General features: G+C 34.6%; 1 protein-coding gene across 11 annotated transcripts in view; it reads left to right on the forward strand.

Moving 5' to 3' along the window:
- The window catches only part of LOC131427388 (calcineurin-binding protein cabin-1-like), a 1,620,795-nt gene that overhangs the window by 821,230 nt on the left and 772,891 nt on the right, over positions 1-26,674 (forward strand). For 10 of the 11 annotated variants that reach the window (XR_009229264.1, XR_009229263.1, XM_058590537.1 and 7 more), the window contains one exon: positions 14,412-14,461. The exons of the other annotated variant lie outside the window; for it this stretch is intronic. Coding sequence is in view for 8 of the 10 variants with exons in the window: in XM_058590537.1 (XP_058446520.1) it covers positions 14,412-14,461 (50 nt within the window). In the remaining 2 variants the exon portion in view is untranslated. The remainder of the gene's footprint in view (positions 1-14,411; positions 14,462-26,674) is intronic. 11 annotated transcript variants of the gene reach the window in all.

Here is a 26,674-nt window from a genome sequence, read left to right on the forward strand (position 1 = left end):
TTTCCTGCATTGACTATGTGCAGGTTTGTACTGCTCACAAATTCCATCATATCAGAGCCTCTCGAATTTATATCTGTGCTGCCCCAAATGATATGGTGAGCATTTATGTCACTGCCGATTACAAGCGGTAAATCACTTTTGCAGCAGTATGATACAACCTTTTTGAAGTCATCGCTTGGCGAAGGTTGGTTATGCGGCAAATATGCCGAACAATAGACATATTTCCTGTCTATGCCATCAGTAGTCATACCAACTGTGACAGCACAAATATCCCGAGTTGTGAGCTCCGATATGAGAGAGACATCGAGAGCACTATTTGCAAGTATGCATGCTCGAGGCATTTCACGTGGATTAGTCATTCCGGTCTTGTTAAAGGCAACAAAGACTGGGTTTAACAATTTTCCAACGTAGAAGTTTCCCTTTTGGAAATATGGTTCTTGAACCAAAGCTAAAGAAGCTTTACCTTCTTGCAGAAGTCTGGATAGATTCATAGTTGCTGTACGTTTATGCTGGAGATTGATTTGTGCTACTCTAACCATTATCAATTAAAGCAACGAACACTCCACCTCCAGCACTTACCGTACAACAACTACAAGAAACCAAATATATTGGCTTATAATCGCCTATAGCGAACCATGTAAGGATTTTTTTAAATGTTTTAATCATTTAAATCCCACGAGTTGCGAAGAAAGAAGTCGTCCACTGTGCCAGAGCTTCGCTTAACACAGTAAGGGAAAATCCCAAGATATTCCGTTCACGACTGCATTGTTTAACCTCCTGCAGCCATTCAGCCATCGGCACGGAAATACACCTTGACTTAGGAGTTCCTATTTTTGTGGCCTTACGACATGGAACAGGAAACCAGTGGATCAATTCTTGGTAAAAAATAATTCCGCCGGATGCCACACGGCTTACCTGTTTGGTGGACTTATACCACCGGTACAGGTGGACCTTAGCGTTATTCTTAGCCAGTTGGGAAACCGCTACCGACACTACACGGCTATCTAGGCTGCTCAGAGAGGGAAATTGACATTGATGGTCAACTTCCATGGATGGCCGAGCAGCCGACTTCGGTTACTAAATGCACGTATATTCTACTATTCGCTGGCAGAATTTCTTGTAAATGTGTAATCGGTATCACTGTGAATTGATGATTTATTCGACGGGAACATAAACAAACAATCCATTCCAAATGTAAACAAGACAATCATATTTACTGGACGCGATTGGTCAAAGCAACGATGCATAGAGTTATGTGCTACGTCCGAGTATCTGGGACGCTCTCGAGTCCCTTTGAATCTCGGAGAGGGCTACGTCAAGGTGATGGACTTTCTTGTATCTTGTTAAATATTGCCCTGGAAGGTGTGATTCGAAGAGCGAGGATCGACACGAGCGGCACGATCTTCCGAAAGTCCGTGCAACTTTTTATCTTCGCTGACGATATTGATATTGTGACACGTAACCTTGAGAAGATGACGGAAACCTATATCGGACTGAAAGCTGAAGCTATGCGTATCGGACTGGCCATAAATGCGTCGAAAACCAAATATATGAGAGGAAGAGGCTCTAGAGAAGAAACACTACGCCTCCCACCACGAATATTGATAGATGGTGATGATATCGAGGTGGTTGACGAGTTCGTGTATTTGGGCTCACTTGTGACCGCCGATAATGACACCAGCAGAGAAATTCAGAGACGCAATTTGGCAGGGAATCGTGCGTACTTTGGACTCAGAAAAACCCTCCGATCGAGAAAAGTTCGCCACCGCACGAAATTGACCATCTACAAAACGCTCATTAGACCTGTTGTTCTCTATGACCACGAGACCTGGACTGTGTTGGCAAAGGACCAACGCGCCCTCAGTGTTTTCGAAAGAAAGGTACTGAGGACCATCTATGGCGGAGTGCAGATGGACGACGGAACGTGGAGACGGCGTATGAATCACGAATTGCAACAGCTGCTAGGAGAACCACCTATCGTACGGACAGCTAAAATCAGACGTCTACGGTGTGCTGGGCATGTCATAAGGATGTCGGACGACAGCCCATTGAAAATGGTTCTTGAATCTAATCCGACTGGTACAAGAAGAAGAGGAGCGCAGCGAGCAAGGTGGATCGATCAAGTGGAGGGTGATCTCAGAAGCATCCGTGCCTTGAGTGGCTGGCGACGAGCAGCCATGGACCGAGTTATGCGGAGACGTATGCTTGATACAGCAAAGGACACCCCAGGCCTATAGCTGTTAGGTAAAGTAAGTTGTAATTCCGCCACATAAGCAATTTTGGCTCATTTTGAAAAGGCAAACCAGAGTAAAAACACACCTCTCCCAGAAAAATCGCTCCCGCTGTCTTGATATGAAAATCATGCAATGTTGATAAGGACTAAAACTTTGCAAGTTCGACGAAACCCTTCGATTGTTTTTTTGTGTAAAATCAGTTGATCCCAGTGAACATGTACGGAGTGCGCTTTAAGGATCAAGAGTAAACCAATTTAACTTGTGTTGGTAGTTTGTGCATTACGTACATTTTATATGGTACGTCCTCTGCGCAAAATATAAATTTGTTTTCCTTATAAGTTATCATTTTTAAAGTAACTTTCAACTAAATATCAAGGTCGTCACAAGCTGAGCTTCATGCCTACACGTGTGTCTGTGGTGACAGATGGTCGATGGAATGCGTTGATGGCAGAATGAGAGGATGAGAAATGACATATAAATTCAAGTAATATAATATCATAGCATATCGCAACATATCATTTTATTTATTCTATTATTTATTATATAATTCATTGTACTATATTATATTGTTTTTTATTGTTATTTTCATTATTATATTTACTGTTATTATTATTAATTTGTCATCAATAATAATAACATATATTATTTTTATAGATGTGGATATTATTATTATTATTAGAAGAGAAATATTCTACTTCCTGCAGTATTGCGAAGATAAGAGCATAACTGACACTACATTAACTGTTATTTTATATCATTGTATTATATTATATTAAATTAAAATATATTATATTATATTATGTTATATTATATTGTTTTGTAATCTATTATATCATTTTATGTTATATTAATTTCATTACACTATGTTTCATTGTATTCATCAATATAAAACATTTTGCACGGAGGCGTAAAGGGGAGGGAGCATCAGGGCATTGGACGAATTGATGACTGGACGAGGGATTGTGGATAGCCAGCCCAAGTCACTTGAAGGAAACTTGTTTCCTTCTGAAGGTTCGAAATGAGTCTGACGCGCCCTTCTCAAACAAACCATCAGGCGGGTTCAAGCATGTATAGCGATATGCTTCATCCATGCACTGGATATTATGGTTGGAAGAGCATCTTTTATTCCCGCGGAATACGATTAAGTGACTCTACTTACGTATCCGCCCAACCCTTTTTGTTCGCTTTTCGGTAACAGCTATAGTAAGAAGGTGAGTGGATGAGTCATATCGGGGCTACTGTAAGTCTACCCGCATCCACTGGCAAGTCCTTGAACTGATGGTGGCTTCACTTCACATCACATCACACACACGTACATTTTATATGGTACGTATGCCATAGATCTGTGTATTCATATGCAGTGCACCGAGTTTATCAAAGTGGATTGCACGATTGAGTTTCAAACAATTTTTTTCGCAATAATTTATTCTCAAATGAATGCTAAGCCTGACATCTTGGATGAAATATCAGTGTTGATCAATTTTTCACCAACGTTTGATGGAAAATTGCTTACATTTTATGTATGTAGATTTTAATTCCCTAATAAAAAAGTTAGAAGCACTGCTTCAATGCATTTGTATTAGATTACGCTACATAAAATTAACAAAACTAAATATTTTCTGTTACAAAAGCAGTTTGCCGTAAAAATAAATAGTTTTACGACAACATTCCATATCCATTGCCTTTTGCGGGTTTACTTATAGAAGGTACGTAAATCTTTATATCGCAATAATTTCTACAAAAAGAAATCTATATAGGAATGTGTTTGTTGCTGTTTGTTTAAGGAAAACGGAAGAGTTTTAGACTAAGATTTTCGCTTTTCTTGAATTGCAATTTTAAGCAGTATAAATCGATTGATTTATTTTTCAACCATATAGAAGATTTGATGAGTAAAATCAGGAAAAGAAGCGCCGATATTGTTTTTACGCACACATTGTTGGCATTATAGCCTATTCGCACTATACCGGGACGGGACCATCCGGAACTATCCGGGATGTTTTTTTCCTCGTCGGCGATTGCTGAGCTGCCGGCGTGTGTATTTATTGGAATCCCGGATCCAGGATAAAATCCATTTGATTGCCGTCGATATTCCTCACCGAGTTTTTCGCACCGTTGGCGCTGAAAAAACGTCCCGGATAGTCCCGGATGGTCCCGTCCCGGTTGTCCCGGTATAGTGCGAACAGGCTATTACTCATACGCTTACAAAGAGTCTTGGTCCTTAATTGCTACCTCAGCTGTTCACCAAGATTTTTACGAATTTCACGGTTTGAAGATGGTTTGGCAGAATCGTGTTCAATTATTAGGAAACGCTTTTTCGAAAATTCACATATACATTCGATTAACCTTTTCAATTATGTTTCTCGTGCCGTGAGGTAAGTACCCCAAAATCATAACCATTTTACCTGATTCATCGTTCATGCTTCCTTAAGCATGCTTTGATTCTGGATAAAACGTTTCGTTATCTTAGAACGGTATGGTATTTTTTATGCCAAATGTCTTTGAATTTAAAACTTCGGAACTAAACTTAAAAAAAAAAAAATTCCTGAATCGAAATAAATTATTTTCAGGCCAAATTTAATAAAATTGCATGAAACATAGAGATCTAGTGTCATTTCGAAAATGATTTGAAGAAATTGACAATGAAAAAAATTGGCAATGGAAGTTTTGAGATTTCAGAATTCTTAATATTTTTTATGGCAAATGTCTTTGAATTGCATGAAACGTCGAGATCTAGTATCATATAAAAGAAAATTATTTTTAAAATCGATTTTCTGGAACTTTTGAGATTTTCGAAATCGAAAATTCTCTTTTTTGATGCCAATGTCTTTAAAATATTTCAAACTTCGAGATCTAGTGTTACCACAAATAAAATTTTGGAAAAAAACTCTGGAGCTCCGGAATTTTAGGATATTTTGCATAAAAATTTTTTAGGATATTTTGCATCAAAAATATATTTACGATCTCGGAGATCTCGAAATTCCCAGCTTTCAGCATCTCGAATGGAAAACAATCAACAGAGCTCCTACAAAAATCATTGCCTCTCATGAAAGACGAAAAGCGCATTAAAACCCACAGAAACCTGATGAGCATAGAATCCTTTTCCACGGCACAAGTCGATTCAATACTAATTTCGATTGTGGGAAGAGGCTAAATTTGAATGATCGCGTCCAGTCTACGCAAACTGCAAAGAGATTAATGCATACGAAATTGTCGTCTTATCCAGGGGAAGCTATGACTACGGCTTGGTAAAGATTGGACATTGCTCGTTATTTATTAAAGTTTCGACAATCAATAATCTCGAAAATATGTTTTTATCTCTTCGATTCGTTGCGACCTGTTCACTGTTTCGCATTCCTATATAGAATTCAAAAAGTAGTCCTGCGTGAAAACGTGCGATATCAGCTAAGTGAATTGCACATTTCATTATTAGTCAATTTTCGGGAATGTTCTATTATCACTGATTCCTGTAAGATCAAATCACTGGAGGATTCGATCAGCTTTGAGCATTGTGGAAGAAAATCACATATTAACAAGATCAGACATGAGTGCCGATTAATATGTTATGAATTTAAAATCGTTGATCCCAATGAAGGGCGTGAAAATTAGTGACAACAGTAATCTTACAGTAATTTTAACTACGGATAACGCGTTTCAAAGAGACTTTCAAAAACGTGGAAAATTGCAAATTCTGTATCTTTGGGAAATCATGGATGATAAGGAATATTAAAGGAGTTTGTACATCAATGATTTTTGTCAATTTATATGCATGACTTAACTTCCCAATACAAAATACGCAATTTCACACGATTTTAAAAGTCTCATTGACACGCTTTATCCTTAGTTAAAAACATTGGGGAAAATTGTCAATTTGTAACTTTCAGGAATGTAGTCTCAGGTTGACAGAATTGTCGAACAAAGCATAACAAGAAAATCCGCCACATAGAAACCAGGAATATTTTCAGTGATTGAGTGCAGTGGACTCGTTTTGTTGGCTTGTAAAAAAGCCTTATTGATTCGTAATGGATTACTACGGTGTTACCCGGTCTCGCTAGGAACAGCAATGAGTACAGACTAATTAGGTATCTCGTGATTTATTGATTTCCAATATGCTTTTATATCAAATGAATGTGTTGCGTATGACAAAATTTAGTGTCGCGCACTTGTGGCTCGCTTCGCTTTCCAGCCATGTGACCGTCGGCGGCAAAACGCAGCGATCGTTCACTTGGTTCGATCACTGCTGGCCTATTATGATAAGTTCATGTGTTTACAGTTGGTCTTTACTTAGTATGGATAATTAATTTGGTTCTCATGGGATATCACACCTAAAAAAATTATTGAACTATGTGAAATCATGTTATACACTCCACTGTCTTTACAATTCTGATATATGTGTGTTAAACCTCAAATTCATAACATTTTGTATACCTTTCTTCTATTTTTCTTTTTTTCTTATATTTTTTTTGTTTTTTTTTTGTTTAGAATGTGTAATAAATTGTGGTATACCTTATTCATAATGCTAATGGCTATATTTCCTTCCCTTCGAGAATTTAATATTATAGAAGTATTTCCTAATATTTAATAAGGGATTACGCTGTACTACGTGCTTTCTGTTTATTTTTTTTTATTTTAATTTTTTTTTCACAAGCTATATATATATATATATATATATATATATATATATATATATATATATATATATATATATATATATATATATATATATATATATATATATATATATATATATATATATATATATATATATATATATATATATATATATATATATATATATATATATATATATATATATATATATATATATATATATATATATATATATATATATATATATATATATATATATATATATATATATATATATATATATATATATATATATATATATATATATATATATATATATATATATATATATATATATATATATATATATATATATATATATATATATATATATATATATATAACCTAATAATTCTATTTTAATGAACAGTTGCACAGTGCTTTTTCGTAACATTAAGGTTAATTATGCTTACTACAATATATGTATACACCGGGTCTAATTTTCTTCTATTTTCTGATTTCAACCATACTTTATCGTTGATATTTATTATCATTGGATTGGTTTGTTTTTCTTTGTTTGTTTTTCAATTCTTTTGATTTTATGTTTATTCTACAGCTCTCTTGCCTTTTGCATTATTTGCTGGATCCTAATTTGAACTCTGGGTAGTAATTTTCTTAGTTGTAAACTGGTTCAAATGTGTTTGCATGTTTTATATGAAAAGTAAAATTAATTGGTTTACCAAATACAAGTTCAAATGGTGCATATTTTGTATCAGTATGAGGCGAATTATTATAACAAAATGCATATTAAGAAACAAATGAAATTATCTCGTTCTTCATTGCTAAAATGACGTAGGTATTCATTATGAATACGACGATTCCTTTCTTAGCTTCCTACTGTTTAAGGATGATATGCCGTTGCCAATTTGTGGTCAATGTTTAATAGTTTGCATACATTTTCGAATATTTCATTCTTATGTTCGGTTCCCATATCTGTTTTGATTGCCGATGGGCTACCATAAATAAGAACAAGGTTTTCTACGAATGCTTTTGCTATTGTTGCAGCTTGCTTATCAATTAAAGGCGTTACAATTACATATTTGGATAAATCGCACTGCATCATAAGTGCATAACGATTTCCATTATGGGTCTTAGTAAGTAGACCGACTGTGTCGATTGATATTAAACGAACACTTTAGTAGGTGTTGTCGTGTGGATAAATTGTTCATTTGTGTTTATTCTGTGTTTGTTTTGTTTGCATGAAATGCATTGTTTGACGTAATTGGTTATTGTGGACTTCATGTTTGTCCAATAGTAGTCTCTTCGCAATTTCATTAAGGTCTGAGGACAGAGGGTTACGTGTTGAGTTAAAAATCGACCACACGGAGAACCATTCGATCATAAAATTGCGATATCGCAGTTTTTGATTTTTGCGATAGTTGATTTAACTAATTTCTTTTTGATTCAACCAATATGGCTTTGTTTTGCATACATTCAAGTAGTTGAAAAATATGTTGTTTTGAACGCTGTCAAATGCCGGAGACAGTTGAAAGCAAAACAATAATCGCAATGCAAAATCAACAACTTTTTTAGTTGAAATCTGTTCGCGTCGCTTCAAAATGTCAATGAAAACAACATCGATGGTTAAAGCGTTTGGTGAAATTGTGTTCATTCGATTTGAGAAATTTAGCGGTGTTGTGATAAAGTTAATTTTGTTCAAGATGAAAAAGATTTGGTGACAAATTAGAAAATGTTAATGAATGATCATCTCGTAATCTTTCAGGTATGCGCAAAAATTTTATGCTTCAAATTCGATCATTGATTTACTTCCAGCAGACTGTTTTACTTCCAGCTGTTTGATTTCAGTCATATCTGAAGATAAACAATATTTGTTGATTATTAAGAAAAAATCATTGAAGAAAACAGATAAAATTTCAGAGTTTGTGAAAAACCCCAACAATAAACTTGGATGCCAAATACGTAACGGTGAAATCATGATTGATAGAAGAATGATTGTGGAGTCTCAAACATCTATGCACATATGCGACGTTCCAAACGCTTTGATTGTATTTATCAATGCAAGCAATGTTAGTGATTATTTTTTTTTTTCATAAATACGTTTATTTCTTAAGGCAATTTACATAAGTTTTTCTTCGCCGTATCATCACTTTTACATAGAATTCTTAACCTAATATAATACTAATATAGTCACAGCGATTTAAGTTTAATAAAACATATTCCTCTTATTTTTAAAATATCATATTAGCTATTTCGTTATTTATTATTAAATCTACTTAAGAACATTATTTGAACGATTGCGATTAACTACTATAAATTATAAGATAAGCTGAAATTTTTATACATTTTGTTGTTGATTTCGTAACCTATTTTGAGTTTGTTTGTATCAGCACATCATTTTTATTAAAATTTTGCTATTAGATGAACTAATGGACGCAGTAGGAGTCAGAACTAACCCTCAAAAGGGTCAATTATTAAATTGAAACTTCAATTGTCTTTATGAAACGATAAAGAAGTTTCATGTAAGAAAGGTCACGGCAAGCGAGAATGTCTCGAACTGGGACATTGGATAGGCTACCTTGGGTACGCAAGGAATTTATTAGTTGAGATCTGACATCACGATACTCCACGCATGTCCAAACGACATGATCAATATCGCGATAGCCTTTGCCACAAGCACAATGATTAGTTTCGGAAAGTCCAATTCGAAGGAGATGTGCATCTAACGTGTAGTGATTTGACTTGAGTCTGGACATCAAACGAATGAAGTCCATACTCACATCCAGCCCCTTGAACCATGCCTTTGTCGAAATTTTAGGAATAATTGAGTGCATCCACCGACCTAGATCATCTCTATCCCAAGAAGCTTTCCAGCTGGCAAGTGTTCTTTGGCGAGTCGCGCTATAAAATTCGTTGAAAGCAATCGGTCGCTCATAAATTTCACCTTCAATAGCACCACGTTTGGCAAAACTATCGGCTCTTTCATTGCCTGGAATGGAGCAATGAGCCGGCACCCAAACTATTGTGATTTGATAATTATTATTCAATATGTCGTTCAGACACTGTTTTATTTTGCCCAAGAAAAACGGTTCATTTTTGCCAGCAGCGTTTGAGCGAATGGCTTCAATTGCACTCAGACTATCTGTGAAGAGGAAATAATGGTTTGGAGATAATGTGACGATTACATTCAAGCTATAATGAACTGCTGCTAACTCTGCTATATAAACAGATGCAGGTTCTTGAAGCCTAAATGAGGCCGAAACATTATTGTTGAACATACCAAACCCTGTCGCTTCTTCAATTCGCGATCCGTCCGTGTAAAACATTTTCTCAGAGTCAATATGCCTGAACTTACTTGTAAATATTTTTGGGATTTCCATAGAGCGCAGGTGATCCGGGATTCCACGCACTTCGCGCTGCATGGATGTGTCGAAAAATAAAGTTGAGTCAGGGACATTTTGGAGGCTGACACGGATAGGAATATATCTTGAAGGGTTGATTTCCTGTGACATATGGTTAAAATATACTGTCATGAATCTTGTTTGAGATTGAAGCTCAACTAGCCTTTCGAAGTTATTAATAACCAGGGGATTCAGTACCTCACATTTTATTAGCAGTCGCGATGAAAGCTCCCAAAAACGATCCTTCAATGGAAGAACCCCGCCAGAACTTCAAGACTCATTGTATGTGTCGAATGCATGCAGCCTAAAGCAATTCGCAAACAACGATACTGAATTCGCTCCAGTTTGATAATATGAGAATTTGCAGCAGAACGAAAGCAAACGCATCCATATTCCATCACAGAAAGTATCGTAGTCTGATACAATTTTATTAGATCTTGCGAATGAGCACCCCACCAAGACCCTGTTATTGTTCGAAGAAAATTTACTCTTTGTTGGCATTTTGTAATCAGAAACCTTATGTGTCCTCCCCACGTGCATTTGGAATCAAACCACACCCCGAGGTATTTGAAAGTCAAAACCATGCTTTCTTGAAAAGACGACCAGCTCTGTTTTCTCCGCCGAGAATTCGATACCCAGATGAACAGCCCAAACGGACAATTTATCTAAGGTGTCTTGCAATGGGTTTTTGCAGATCAATAGCTTTGGATCCAGTAACTGAAACCACGCCATCATCTGCCAATTGCCTTAGTGTATATGGGGTTACGAGACAGCTGTCAATGTCGTTTACATAGAAATTATACAGGAGCGGACTGAGGCATGAGCCTTGCGGGAGAGCCATGTAGCTAATTCTGAATGTTGCCAAATCGCCATGTGAAAAATACATGCACTTCTCTGACAAAAGGTTGTGCAAATAATTATTTATAACCGCTGGAAGTCCATGTTGGTGGAGCTTGTCTGAAAGAACATCAATGGAAACTGAATCAAATGCTCCTTTAATGTCTAAAAACACAGAGGCCATTTGTTGTTTTTGAGCAAAGGCAATTTGGATGTCAGACGAAAGCAATGCAAGGCAATCATTCGTCCCTTCATTTCTTCGGAAGCCAAATTGAGTATCTGATAACAAACCTTTCGTCTCGACCCAAGTGTCGAGACGTCGTAGAATAATTTTTTCGAACAATTTTCTGATGCAGGACAACATTGCAATAGGTCTATATGAGTTGTGATTGGAAGCTGGTTTCCCCGGCTTTTGAATGGCGATAACTTTCACTTGTCTCCAGTCAGGTGGAACAATATTTTGCTCAAGAAACTTGTTGAACAATTCCAACAAACGTCTTTTTGCGAGGTCGGGCAGATTCTTCACCAAATTTAATTTAATTCTGTCCAACCCAGGAGCGTTATTGTTACAAGACATGAGTGCTATGGAAAATTCCAGCATTGAAAAGGGGCTATCAATGGAATCATCATTTGAAGAAGACTCCCTTATAATGCTATGCGTAGGAACAGAATCTGGACAAACTTTCTTCGCAAAATCAAATATCCATCGGTTCGAGTACTCCTCACTCTCATTTCCTACGTTACGATTCCTCATTCGTCTGGCCGTATTCCAAAGAGTGCTCATTGAGGTTTCTCTCGAGAAACCTTCCACAAAATGTCTCCAATAGCTGCATTTCTTGACCCGTAGTATGTTCTTGTACTTGGTTTCTAAAACCAAGAATTTTTCAAAATTCTGAGGAGTTCCTCCTCCTCGTTTTAAAAACGTCTTGAAAGCATTTTGTTTCGCGTGTTTAGCATCTGAGCACTCTTTGTCCCACCAAGGGTTTGGAGGTCTTCTGTTAGACGATGGACCAAGAAATCGTTTGGTTTGTGCTTGTTCAGCGGCCTCCAGTATCGAACAAACGAGGAAGTCATATTCTTCAAGTGGGGGGGTCTCTTCCATGGAATTTAAGATACTTGACATATTACTTTGGTATTTAATCCAGTCAATATTTTTTGTCAAATCATATGGAATATTAACTGAATTAGCAATACATTTGTTACTGCTAATTGAGATAATGATTGGTAAATGATCGCTACCGTGTAAATCAGGAAATACTTTCCAGGTGCAATCTAGTCGAATTGAAGTCGAGCAAAGAGATAAATCTAATGCACTTGGACGTGCAGGAGGTCTTGGAATCCGTGTCATGCTACCCATATTCAATACTGTCATGTTGAAATTGTCGCAAATATTATATATTAAAGATGATCTGCTATCATTGTAAACGGAACCCCACATCATTCCGTGCGAATTGAAATCTCCTAAAATCAAACGTGGAGCAAGAAGGGCTTCGACCATTTCATTAAGCTGTCGTTGTCCAACTTGAGCTCTTGGAGGAATATATACCGAAGCAATGCAAATGTCCTTTCCTTTCAAGTTTATTTGACAAGCAACAACTTCTATACTAGAAGTCGAAGGAATGTTTAATCTATAAAAGGAACAAGATTTCTTAATTCCTAAAAGCACTTCACCGTACGGAGAGTCTCTATCGAGACGTATAATGTTAAAGTCATTAAAATTTAAGGTTATGTTTGATGTAAGCCATGTTTCGCACAAAGCAAATACATCACATTTTTGACTATGCAACAAAACTTTAAATGAATCAAGTTTTGGCATGATGCTTCGACAATTCCACTGCAGGACAGTGATTGTATCATTTGCGGCGGGTGATAAATTATCCATCAAAAGATACAAAACCTGAGGCAATTGGCCATTGAGCTGACAACTGCTTCAAAAAGGTTCTAGCTATTGGAAGGAATGCCATTATGAGGGTCTTTAAGGGTTCAGATATATTGAATGCTGAGAAAATCCATTCTACAATTTCCGAAAACTTCAGTAATCCTGATAGTGGCTGTGAAACGGAGCCCACTGGATTATTGTCTTATCTTATGATAGTTCCTGGATTGGTTTGTGAATTTGACAAACCAGGAGGCACAGTTTTTGGTTTTAAATTTGGCTTTTTAGATTTAACACGGGGATCTTTTTTTGAAGGTGTAATTTTAGGTGTCTTTTTGGGTATTTTGTGGTTTGTTAATCTCCTCTTAACAGACCCTTGAGGAGTGACAAACGAGGTATCTTCACTATTTCCGTCAGAGTCAGATTCCTCTGGTTCCGCCAGATTTGAAAAACCGTTTTCGATGTTAGTGATTATATTTCCAAAGAAATTAGAAGAGATGAATCATACTTCAGAAATCACATTGAACCTAAAATTAATAAATTTTTCAATGAATTTCTTTTGAAAAATGTAATTCAAGATCAAATTTCCATTAAAAATTAAAAGTAAAACAAATAATTTTGTATATTTTTATAACAAATCGTGCAACAGTATAGAAAAACGACATAGTATATACCAGTTTAACCCTTTCTCAAAGTTCACACTTTAATCCTTTCTCATATCTTAACACTTTCTCAAAGTTCGCGTGAAAAATAATAGAATATCGATCTTCATCAATATCAATACTACTCATTGAAATATCAAGTGTAAATAAAAACGCAAAAAATTTTATGCTTCAAATTCGATCATTGATTTACTTCCAGCAGACTGTTTTACTTCCAGCTGTTTGATGCCGATGATGATGTTCATGCATTAGCAATAAAACGCTTTTTGGCATGATTTTAATTTATAAAAGTAACAGGAGCGAAGGATTTCAAACATACAGAACTCGCTGCGATTGAATGGCGCGTTTGAATTGCCGTCGCAAAATTCCAATTCCCAGCGGTTGATGCACCCAAGCTCATATAAATTGACTAAAATTATCAGTGCATAACTTTAGTTCAACCGTTTGAAGGCATCATCTTTCAATACTCATTTTAGGTAAATTTAATAATTTCGCTAGTTTACTCGCCCCTCCGGGCACTTTTGCTGATTAAAAACATTTTTCTACATCAATCATTTCTGATCGAATCAGAAGTATTTTTTTAGAATTTAGATCTTTACTGATCTCGATTTGACACGATCATGATCATACAAAAATCAATATCACTTAGAGATCAGATCAGTACTGATTTCGTAATGTGATTTATTCCTTGGTTAAGATCACTTGAAATCAGAAGTGTTCGGTGGTTTTCCCAGCCCTAATGATATTACATGTCAATATAAAATACTGTTTATATTTTAACAACGATATTTATTTCATGAATCTCAACATACCGAGCTTGTTTCAAATAGATCATGACGTGTATCAGTAAGTATATTTTGATTATTTTCGCAAATCAATAACATTGTTCCAGTGGATTCAACTATTTGCAATGTCTAAAACAAATAAAACCGATTTATTTTTCAACTAACAGAATTTTGTTTCAATAACAACTCCAGTTATTTCAACTAAAATATTTGTTGAAATTGAAAGGTATGTGTCCTCACTAATAGCATTTTTTTTCAAACAGTTGAATTAGTTGTTTCAACCATCGTTTCTGTTAATCGAAAAACAAAAATGACAGTTTAGTTAAAACAACAATCGATTAGTTGTACCAAATTTTAACCAATCGAATTCAGAAAATCAACTAATATTCTGGTTGAAATGGGATCGCGGGTGGTTCCGTGCACGTGGCTCGCTCAATTCATACTCAATATATACTATGTCGTTTCTCTATACTGTTTCACGATTTGTTATAAAAATATACAAAATTATTTGTTTTACTTTTAATTTTTAATGGAAATTTGATATTGAATTACATTTTTCACAAGAAATTCATTGAAAAATTTATTAATTTTAGGTTCAATGTGATTTCTGAAGTATGATTCATCTCTTCTAATTTCTTTGGAAATATAATCACTAACATTGCTTGCATTGATAAATACAATCAAAGCGTTTGGAACGTCGCATATGTGCATAGATGTTTGAGACTCCACAATCATTCTTCTATCAATCATGATTTCACCGTTACGTATTTGGCATCCAAGTTTATTGTTGGGGTTTATCACAAACTCTGAAATTTTATCTGTTTTCTTCAATGATTTTTTCTTAATAACCATAAATATTGTTTATCTTCAGATATAACTGAAATAAAATACATTATTTATTGATTATTAAAATTTTATTATACGAACCATCTGCAACGCAACACAAGAAACTATGACAACTATCAACAACCATGCGACTTCCCGTCATTGAATAACCATGGTTGTCTTTTAATATACCGATTACAGATCCTACGAGAGATCTATTTGATTTTAATATGTTCCATGTATTGGAGGTTAATATAATGGTTTCACATTTTTTATCTAGTGTTTTATTTGTAGAACCAATGATATCAGCAACGCATATATATATATATATATATATATATATATATATATATATATATATATATATATATATATATATATATATATATATATATATATATATATATATATATATATATATATATATATATATATATATATATATATATATATACATATATATATATATATATATATATATATATATATATATATATATATATATATATATATATATATATATATATATATATATATATATATATATATATATATATATATATATATATATATATATATATATATATATATATATATATATTCAGACACTTTCCCCTCGAAAATGAGTGAGCCAAACGAAAAAAGGCTACCGCCGACACGAAAGAATACAATTGTTGTTGACTTCAGGCAGTGCCAAATTCGACCTTCGATACGAGAACTTGAAGGTTTGCTTAAGGAGCAAATGCAGCTGGACATTAAACGTGTGCATTTACTTCAATGCAATAAGACGAATAATGTTTTTTACATCCAGTTTAATAAAGAGTTGGATGCAATTCAATTCGCAAAAGACAATAACAATGTGCACTATGTGGAACACGAGAACATTAGGTACAACATTCCAGTATATATGGATGATAGTGCTATAGAAGTGCGTGTGCATGATCTTCACTCGAGCGTCACCGATTATTATATTCGCAAAACTATGTCCCAATACGGAGAGATTCTCTCTATCGAAAAAGAAAAGTGGAAGAATTTTTTCCCCGGTATTCTAAATGGCGTACGTGTATTACGCATACACTTGAAGAAGCCTATACCTTCTTATGTGATTTTCGGTCAAGATACAAGAATTCCGTGCAAATCACTTGTTACCTATGACAATCAGATGGCCACATGTCAGTATTGTCAAAAAGCTGTTCACTACGGTAAGCCATGTGATAAACTGGACAAGGAGACAACTACACCAAAGGACAACAGTGCTTCCGTCACACCAACCCAAAGCAATCCCAGTACACCTGTGACAGTCACCAACAACAGTGAAGCATCCACTTCAACGAAACCATCCAACGTATCCCCTATAGAACAAAGTGCATTAACTGCAGTGAACAACTTACCATCCAACCAACCAGCAACTGCAAACAATGTACAACAAGGCTCATTTCCAGCAACTAGCAATGAAACCAACAACAATACCATCGATGTGGCAATGGAAGACGAGACGGACAACGAACGAAGTGCCCCTCAATCCTCGCAGGAGGGAAATGGAAGCTCCTCTCCCCCTAGAAAAAGGGTGACAACGAGATCCAACTCAAAAAAAAAATTATTTAAAAAATCGGCTCAATCGGCCACGTTAAGCTGGTACGCAAATAGGCCTGAATAAAAAATATCTTTTAAATAAAAAGATAAAACTTTTCATCAACGGTAAACTATTTGTAAAAATGATTACTTTCTATATTATATATAAAATTTTTCTATTGGGTTTCGTGATGCTTTCAATGTTTTACAGTAACAACGATCTTTTCAAATATCGCAACTTGTATTTTAGCATGTCAATAAAACGGAAAGCGCAGGTGGCTGCACTGAGGCGAGAGGTCAGGAAAAAAGTTGCAAAGCAGAATTTGAACGATAAACGTGTTTTTATAAACGAGAAAACGCATGATATAGACATGTATGATGACGAGTGCGTTGACCAATCCACTGAGTCGAATGATTACTGGGAAGAAATTCCTATTGGGTTAGACTCTGGAGACTTGTTTGGCCAGTTGACTTTGATATAAATAATATGTAAGGGGTTTGTTCTCAAACGACATACTATGAAGAAATATATTTGCTGACTAACAGTTGAGTTTTTTTCAGCACTTGTGCTCAGCTTCATTGGAATGGAATCAAAATGAGTGTAACATGGTAAGTTTATTATTCTTTTAGCAGAACTGCATTTATCTGTTCTACTGATGTTTTAGTTGATGCATATTCACCACTAAAGCTGGACAATGTTTTCGATTTGGCGAGTGTAACGCTTGCTTCGCTGCATTCTCAATGCGAATCATGTACTGTCATTATAGATTGACGTCAATGAGTGCGTTTCCGCATCTACAACTTTGGCAGTTTCTGCGAGTTCATTTGAAGAAATATCTGAAATTTTCCAAACTGAGGATGATAGGAACTATACACTCAAAGTAAGTTCATTATTAACAAAGCAGGGAATGTTCAACTGTCATCTGAAAATTAATTTACAATGCTGTCGATAATGCTATTCAGTAATTCAAATTGCTCTGAAATAGGCTTTAAGAATTAGTTCCAGTCATGATCATAAACAACTGAAGATAATGTCTTCCAAATATTTTAGATAAATCCCAAGAACGATACAATGATGGATGTTCCTAATACGAGTACTCAAAATACAAAGTGATGTGTTATAGATATGCATAGATATGCCCATATTAAAAATCCATGTTGGAATGCTGTCGAAGGACGTAGAATAGTGGATTGGAATTATGTATGCAAGTGTTTACTAGAAGTTCAAGCTAGTCATTCTAGAAAATGTTCAGGTATTCTGTGCATATATCGAGAACAATATTCTTCAATGGTTTCCACAACATGGTTCAAATGCGATAAATGCGAGTCCCTTTTCAAAATAAAAACTATTGAACCGTCTAATAAGCCAGTACTTCGTAAAAGTGTCGTTTGGGCAACATTGTGTACAGGTGGTACATATAGCCACACTCGTGAATTTTTAGCATTTCTCGACGTACCGTTTATGCCAAAGAAAACTTTTGCTTTGGATGAGGTTAAAATGGACGATATACTAGAAAAAGCAAAAGACGATTCGATGAGGAGAGCAACAGAACAAGAGAAAAGGGAAAGCTTTGCAGAGATCCAAGGAAAAGGATTCTCTGTAAACGGGGATGCTCCAGTCAAAGTGAAGGTTGCTTTAGATGGAAGTTGGGCTAAAAGGAGCTACGGAACTAGATTCAATTCTGCTTCTGGCTGTGGCGTAATAATCGGGGAGAAATCGAAAAAAATTCTTTTCGTTGGCGTTAGGAACAAGCGATGTTCCATATGTGTTCGAAACGTTCGCCTAAAAAAGACCGTCTCAAAGCATAAGTGCTACAGAAATTTTTCAAAATCTTCAGGAAGTATGGAACCAGATATCATGATTGAGGGCTTCCGTAAACTCGAAAAGCAAAACCTTTTACTTACCACAACTACAACTGATGGCGATTCGACTACGGTCTCAAAGCTAAAGAATGTCATCAAATACGGACCATCTATTGAACATCAACTATGCTGCAATCATGCTTGCAAAAACATTGGAAGAAAGCTTCGAGAGGTAATCATTAATGTTGGATATTTAAACTTCATAATCATCTTTGCAGCAATTATATCTTATATTCCACTTTTTTCTTTTTGTTCATATCTAATCAAGCATTGATATGGATGTCAAAACTTTTTCTAAACGATTCAGAATTACATTTATTTTAAATTTCGAAACAAATAAATTTAGAATTTCTTCGAAATATTGAAATATTCAGAGCCCTTCGGGCAACCAAACTCGAACATGATCAATTGATTAAACACAACTTGTCGTAGAACTGTAGTATTTATGCATTCAGTAGTCTGGAATCTTTTCGCTGTAAATTTCACCCGAAAGTGTCTGAATATATATATATATATATTAATTAAACACAACTTGTCGTAGAACTGTAGTATTTATGCATTCAGTAGTCTGGAATCTTTTCGCTGTAAATTTCACCCGAAAGTGTCTGAATATATATATATATATATATATATATATATATATATATATATATATATATATATATATATATATATATATATATATATATATATATATATATATATATATATATATATATATATATATATATATATATATATATATATATATATATATATATATATACATATATATATATATATATATATATATATATATATATATATATATATATATATATATATATATATATATATATATATATATATATATATATATATATATATATATATATATATATATATATATATATATATATATTCAGACACTTTCGGGTGAAATTTACAGCGAAAAGATTCCAGACTACTGAATGCATAAATACTACAGTTCTACGACAAGTTGTGTTTAATTAATTGATCATGTTCGAGTTTGGTTGCCCGAAGGGCTCTGAATATTTCAATATTTCGAAGAAATTCTAAATTTATTTGTTTCGAAATTTAAAATAAATGTAATTCTGAATCGTTTAGAAAAAGTTTTGACATCCATATCAATGCTTGATTAGATATGAACAAAAAGAAAAAAGTGGAATATAAGATATAATTGCTGCAAAGATGATTATGAAGTTTAAATATCCAACATTAATGATTACCTCTCGAAGCTTTCTTCCAATGTTTTTGCAAGCATGATTGCAGCATAGTTGATGTTCAATAGATGGTCCGTATTTGATGACATTCTTTAGCTTTGAGACCGTAGTCGAATCGCCATCAGTTGTAGTTGTGGTAAGTAAAAGGTTTTGCTTTTCGAGTTTACGGAAGCCCTCAATCATGATATCTGGTTCCATACTTCCTGAAGATTTTGAAAAATTTCTGTAGCACTTATGCTTTGAGCCGGTCTTTTTTAGGCGATCGTTTCGAACACATATGGAACATCGCTTGTTCCTAACGCCAACGAAAAGAATTTTTTTCGATTTCTCCCCGATTATTACGCCACAGCCAGAAGCAGAATTGAATCTAGTTCCGTAGCTCCTTTTAGCCCAACTTCCATCTAAAGCAACCTTCACTTTGACTGGAGCATCCCCGTTTACAGAGAATCCTTTTCCTTGGATCTCTGCAAAGCTTTCCCTTTTCTCTTGTTCTGTTGCTCTCCTCATCGAATCGTCTTTTGCTTTTTCTAGTATATCGTCCATTTTAACCTCATCCAAAGCAAAAGTTTTCTTTGGCATAAACGGTACGTCGAGAAATGCTAAAAATTCACGAGTGTGGCTATATGTACCACCTGTACACAATGTTGCCCAAACGACACTTTTACGAAGTACTGGCTTATTAGACGGTTCAATAGTTTTTATTTTGAAAAGGGACTCGCATTTATCGCATTTGAACCATGTTGTGGAAACCATTGAAGAATATTGTTCTCGATATATGCACAGAATACCTGAACATTTTCTAGAATGACTAGCTTGAACTTCTAGTAAACACTTGCATACATAATTCCAATCCACTATTCTACGTCCTTCGACAGCATTCCAACATGGATTTTTAATATGGGCATATCTATGCATATCTATAACACATCACTTTGTATTTTGAGTACTCGTATTAGGAACATCCATCATTGTATCGTTCTTGGGATTTATCTAAAATATTTGGAAGACATTATCTTCAGTTGTTTATGATCATGACTGGAACTAATTCTTAAAGCCTATTTCAGAGCAATTTGAATTACTGAATAGCATTATCGACAGCATTGTAAATTAATTTTCAGATGACAGTTGAACATTCCCTGCTTTGTTAATAATGAACTTACTTTGAGTGTATAGTTCCTATCATCCTCAGTTTGGAAAATTTCAGATATTTCTTCAAATGAACTCGCAGAAACTGCCAAAGTTGTAGATGCGGAAACGCACTCATTGACGTCAATCTATAATGACAGTACATGATTCGCATTGAGAATGCAGCGAAGTAAGCGTTACACTCGCCAAATCGAAAACATTGTCCAGCTTTAGTGGTGAATATGCATCAACTAAAACATCAGTAGAACAGATAAATGCAGTTCTGCTAAAAGAATAATAAACTTACCATGTTACACTCATTTTGATTCCATTCCAATGAAGCTGAGCACAAGTGCTGAAAAAAACTCAACTGTTAGTCAGCAAATATATTTCTTCATAGTATGTCGTTTGAGAACAAACCCCTTACATATTATTTATATCAAAGTCAACTGGCCAAACAAGTCTCCAGAGTCTAACCCAATAGGAATTTCTTCCCAGTAATCATTCGACTCAGTGGATTGGTCAACGCACTCGTCATCATACATGTCTATATCATGCGTTTTCTCGTTTATAAAAACACGTTTATCGTTCAAATTCTGCTTTGCAACTTTTTTCCTGACCTCTCGCCTCAGTGCAGCCACCTGCGCTTTCCGTTTTATTGACATGCTAAAATACAAGTTGCGATATTTGAAAAGATCGTTGTTACTGTAAAACATTGAAAGCATCACGAAACCCAATAGAAAAATTTAATATATAATATAGAAAGTAATCATTTTTACAAATAGTTTACCGTTGATGAAAAGTTTTATCTTTTTATTTAAAAGATATTTTTTATTCAGGCCTATTTGCGTACCAGCTTAACGTGGCCGATTGAGCCGATTTTTTAAATAATTTTTTTTTGAGTTGGATCTCGTTGTCACCCTTTTTCTAGGGGGAGAGGAGCTTCCATTTCCCTCCTGCGAGGATTGAGGGGCACTTCGTTCGTTGTCCGTCTCGTCTTCCATTGCCACATCGATGGTATTGTTGTTGGTTTCATTGCTAGTTGCTGGAAATGAGCCTTGTTGTACATTGTTTGCAGTTGCTGGTTGGTTGGATGGTAAGTTGTTCACTGCAGTTAATGCACTTTGTTCTATAGGGGATACGTTGGATGGTTTCGTTGAAGTGGATGCTTCACTGTTGTTGGTGACTGTCACAGGTGTACTGGGATTGCTTTGGGTTGGTGTGACGGAAGCACTGTTGTCCTTTGGTGTAGTTGTCTCCTTGTCCAGTTTATCACATGGCTTACCGTAGTGAACAGCTTTTTGACAATACTGACATGTGGCCATCTGATTGTCATAGGTAACAAGTGATTTGCACGGAATTCTTGTATCTTGACCGAAAATCACATAAGAAGGTATAGGCTTCTTCAAGTGTATGCGTAATACACGTACGCCATTTAGAATACCGGGGAAAAAAATCTTCCACTTTTCTTTTTCGATAGAGAGAATCTCTCCGTATTGGGACATAGTTTTGCGAATATAATAATCGGTGACGCTCGAGTGAAGATCATGCACACGCACTTCTATAGCACTATCATCCATATATACTGGAATGTTGTACCTAATGTTCTCGTGTTCCACATAGTGCACATTGTTATTGTCTTTTGCGAATTGAATTGCATCCAACTCTTTATTAAACTGGATGTAAAAAACATTATTCGTCTTATTGCATTGAAGTAAATGCACACGTTTAATGTCCAGCTGCATTTGCTCCTTAAGCAAACCTTCAAGTTCTCGTATCGAAGGTCGAATTTGGCACTGCCTGAAGTCAACAACAATTGTATTCTTTCGTGTCGGCGGTAGCCTTTTTTCGTTTGGCTCACTCATTTTCGAGGTCTATTGTTCACTACACAATACTGTACTTGGTTTCTTCTGTTTCCAACGTAAGCGGTTTTGTTTTATCGACTGACTTGGAGGATATTGAAAACCGAACTGGAAAAGTTTTATCTTGAATTGTATATTTAGGCTACTTGATATTTCGTGAAACTTTATTAATATATTTTTAATTATTTTTTTAACGTGTGTTAGTTTTCGTCTGTTTTACGCATAAATTTGAAATTTTTTTCCTCGTAAATAATATGAAAATATAACCCTATTTCTATAAATGCATAACAATTTTAACTGATTTTTTCATCCTTTCAAACTACATGATGATTGATATTGGAAAGTATTCATTAATCAGGAATATTCAGTTTGTGGTATGTAATTATATGTTCCAAAATTATATATTTGCATAACCATATTTTTATTATGCGCGAAAATATTTTTTGACGAAATAAACTCGGAAAAAAACATTACAGTGTATTTACTTCGTAAAATAATTATATTTCGGAATATGCTTCGTAAAATGTACTTTTACTACACTGTATGCTTCCAAGGTATACGCATTAAAAAAGATTCTATCTAGAAAAAAATGTCCATTAATGAAGTTCATCCATAGTCTTACACCTCGAGAAGAGCGTTCAATGTGATTTCGTTATAAAGGCGTAGCTACCAGCTGATAACTTTGATGGTGTGATACATGATTTCCCATTGAGGCACGACATACTACTACTAATGTTACAAATTTTGTGCAGCATCTACTGGGTGTGCAGAATTTATATATTCAGCGCTGCCAGTTAATCAAAGTAATATATAAAGAAGAAATAAAAATACGTTTAATTTTCAAACATGTCTCCCAAAATCATTTTGGAGTACTAATTCTAGGTTTATAATTTGAGTTTTACATTTTTCTATCATTATTTGTTGGAAAATATCACAAATTTCGAACTTCGATATAAATTAAAATAAAACTATTCTAGCAACATTGTATCAGTATAATTGTATGAGTTGACTAAATTGTAAACAAACAACAGTTTTCGTTTAAAATGCAGTTTTATGAGAACCTAGAGTATTTTGTGTCAGTTTTTTTCAACTTGTGTCTATTGTCTATTGTTCACTACACAATACTGTACTTGGTTTCTTCTGTTTCCAACGTACGCGGTTTTGTTTTATCGACTGACTTGGAGGAGATGTAAAACCGAACTGGAAAAGTTTTATCTTGAATTGTATATTTAGGCTACTTGATATTTCGTGAAACTTTATTTATATATTTTTAATTATTTGTATAACGTGTGTCAGTTTTCGTCTGTTTTACGCATAAATTTGAAATTTTTTTCCTCGTAAATAATATGAAAATATAACCATATTTCTATAAATGCATAACAATTTTAACTGATTTTTTCATCCTTTCAAACTACATGATGATTGATATTGGAAAGTATTCATTAATCAGGAATATTCAGTTTGTGGTATGTAATTACATGTTCCAAAATTATATATTTGCATAACCATATTTTTATTATGCGCGAAAATATTTTTTGACGAAATAAACTCGGAAAAAAACATTACAGTGTATTTACTACGTAAAATAATTATATTTCGGAATATGCTTCGTAAAATGTACTTTTACAACACTGTATGCTTCCAAGGTATACGCATTAAAAAAGATTCTATCTAGAAAAAAATGTCCATTAATGAAGTTCATCCATAGTCTTACACCTCGAGAAGAGCGTTCAATGTGATTTCGTTATAAAGACGTAGCTACCAGCTGATAACTTTGATGGTGTGATACATGATTTCCCATTGAGGCACGACATACTACTACTAATGTAACAAATTTTGTGCAGCATTTACTGGGTGTGCAGAATTTATATATTCAGCGCTGCCAGTTAATCAAAGTAATATATAAAGAAGAAATAAAAATACGTTTTATTTTCCAAACATGTCTCCCATAATCATTTTGGAGTACTAATTCTAGGTTTATAATTTGAGTTTTACATTTTTCTATCATTATTTGTTGGAAAATATCAAAAATTTCGAACTTCGATATAAATTAAAATAAAACTATTCTAGCAACATTGTATCAGTATAATTGTATGAGTTGACTAAATTGTAAACAAACAACAGTTTTCGTTTAAAATGCAGTTTTATGAGAACCTAGAGTATTTTGTGTCAGTTTTTTTTTTAACTTGTGCCTTCGTCATACTAAAACAATTGATTCTATTTTGTTGGAAAGCTAAGAAAAGGTAAGAGAATCTTCATTTTTCCACAAAATCAGCAAGTGAAAATGCACACGGAAATGTGTTGGTAGCTGATCAAGTGTCTTAGTGTGAAGAAGAACAAATCGGTTTTATTTTTCGACTGCAGTTTTCATAAAAACTAAAAGATGTAGAACCTAACTCTTTGTTTTTGTCGTGAATACGACTTATTTTACTATGGGGCGCCTTTTCAAAATTTACCCTCTGAGAGAGTGATAAGTTTTTGATCGTGAATATCTCTTGTTGTATCTAACGAATCAACATAATTTTTTCTACACGCAATCGGAAATATGATTAAAATTTTATTATTCAGATGTGTGACATAATCTCAAATGATTCATAATTAAACTTTTCTGAAATGTTTGGTATAAACGAGTATTCAAGAGGATAATTCATAAGGCGCGTTTGCCTTTCTAGTATTTTTAAAGCTCATAGCTCAGTGATCTGCGAAAGGATTTATATAATTTAACTACCAATAGAATCGAAATTTTTCAACTTGAGCGTGTATTGCAAAAACATTGAAGTTTTTCAATATTACACTATTGAAAAACCTGTCTCATTTGACCCATGTCAACACCAGCCAATCAGAACGCGTTCTGAGGAAGAGAACAAAATATCTGCTGCTGTACAACAAATCGTTCGAGAAAAATGTTCCGAAAAGTGTTTAATATCGTAGTGAGTTCCTCAATTCGGTCCTTCTGAATGCTAGAAACGAATCCCTACAGCATATTGATAGTTTATTTCAATAAATTTTGCAAATCCGACATGAAATAATCGACATTAAAATTCTGTATGCGGCTTTTTTTATAGCCGGTAGGACCGCCCATTAGTGAAAAAGCTACAAACGAAATCACGTAAAAAGAAAGCTCTTAACAAAAATTGGATCAGTTTTGATTCTATCGCCACTGCGAGCAGATGTATTTTGTGTCGTTTGCAAAGCTAGTTTTGCTTCCGACTAGAGCGATTACGTCACCGCTGCCAGTTGTTTGCATTGGTGAAAAAACAACGAAAAGGGGCATCACACAAAATCAGCCGTTCTAATGGCTCAAAAGTTTTCTAAAGAACTATTAGGATTTGTTGTTCGCAAATCGAGGGTAAATATCCTCAGTTTAGTGCAAATCTAGAACAGCTTGGTTAGATTTGTGCACTTTTCGCTGTGTGAAGTTCACAGTAATCGAGATCAAGTGAAGCCTTCCTTGTTTTTGCGAAAAATGTTCCAGAGTTTAATGTCGTAGAGAATTTCGCAATTTGACCCTTCTGAATGCTAGAAACGAATCCCTATAGCATATTGAAAGTTTCGTTCAATAAATTAGGCCTATTGTATCATTGATCAACCCAGCGAATTAATGTTTTCTTTATTGGAAGATTATAATCGGTTGTAAACGCTACACCTACACCAACCATATAAGTGTCGCACCCACGTACAACAGTTCAGCCTGGAATTAGATGACGGAAGTCAGCGGCATCCATCGAAATCCGAATTCAACTCATCACTCTCCATCACAAACGCTTTCATAAAAGGTTCTTTTCAGAGCCACAATTATTTTAT

The sequence above is a fragment of the Malaya genurostris genome, chromosome 2 (genome assembly GCF_030247185.1).
Source record: "Malaya genurostris strain Urasoe2022 chromosome 2, Malgen_1.1, whole genome shotgun sequence".
NCBI lineage: Eukaryota > Metazoa > Arthropoda > Insecta > Diptera > Culicidae > Malaya > Malaya genurostris.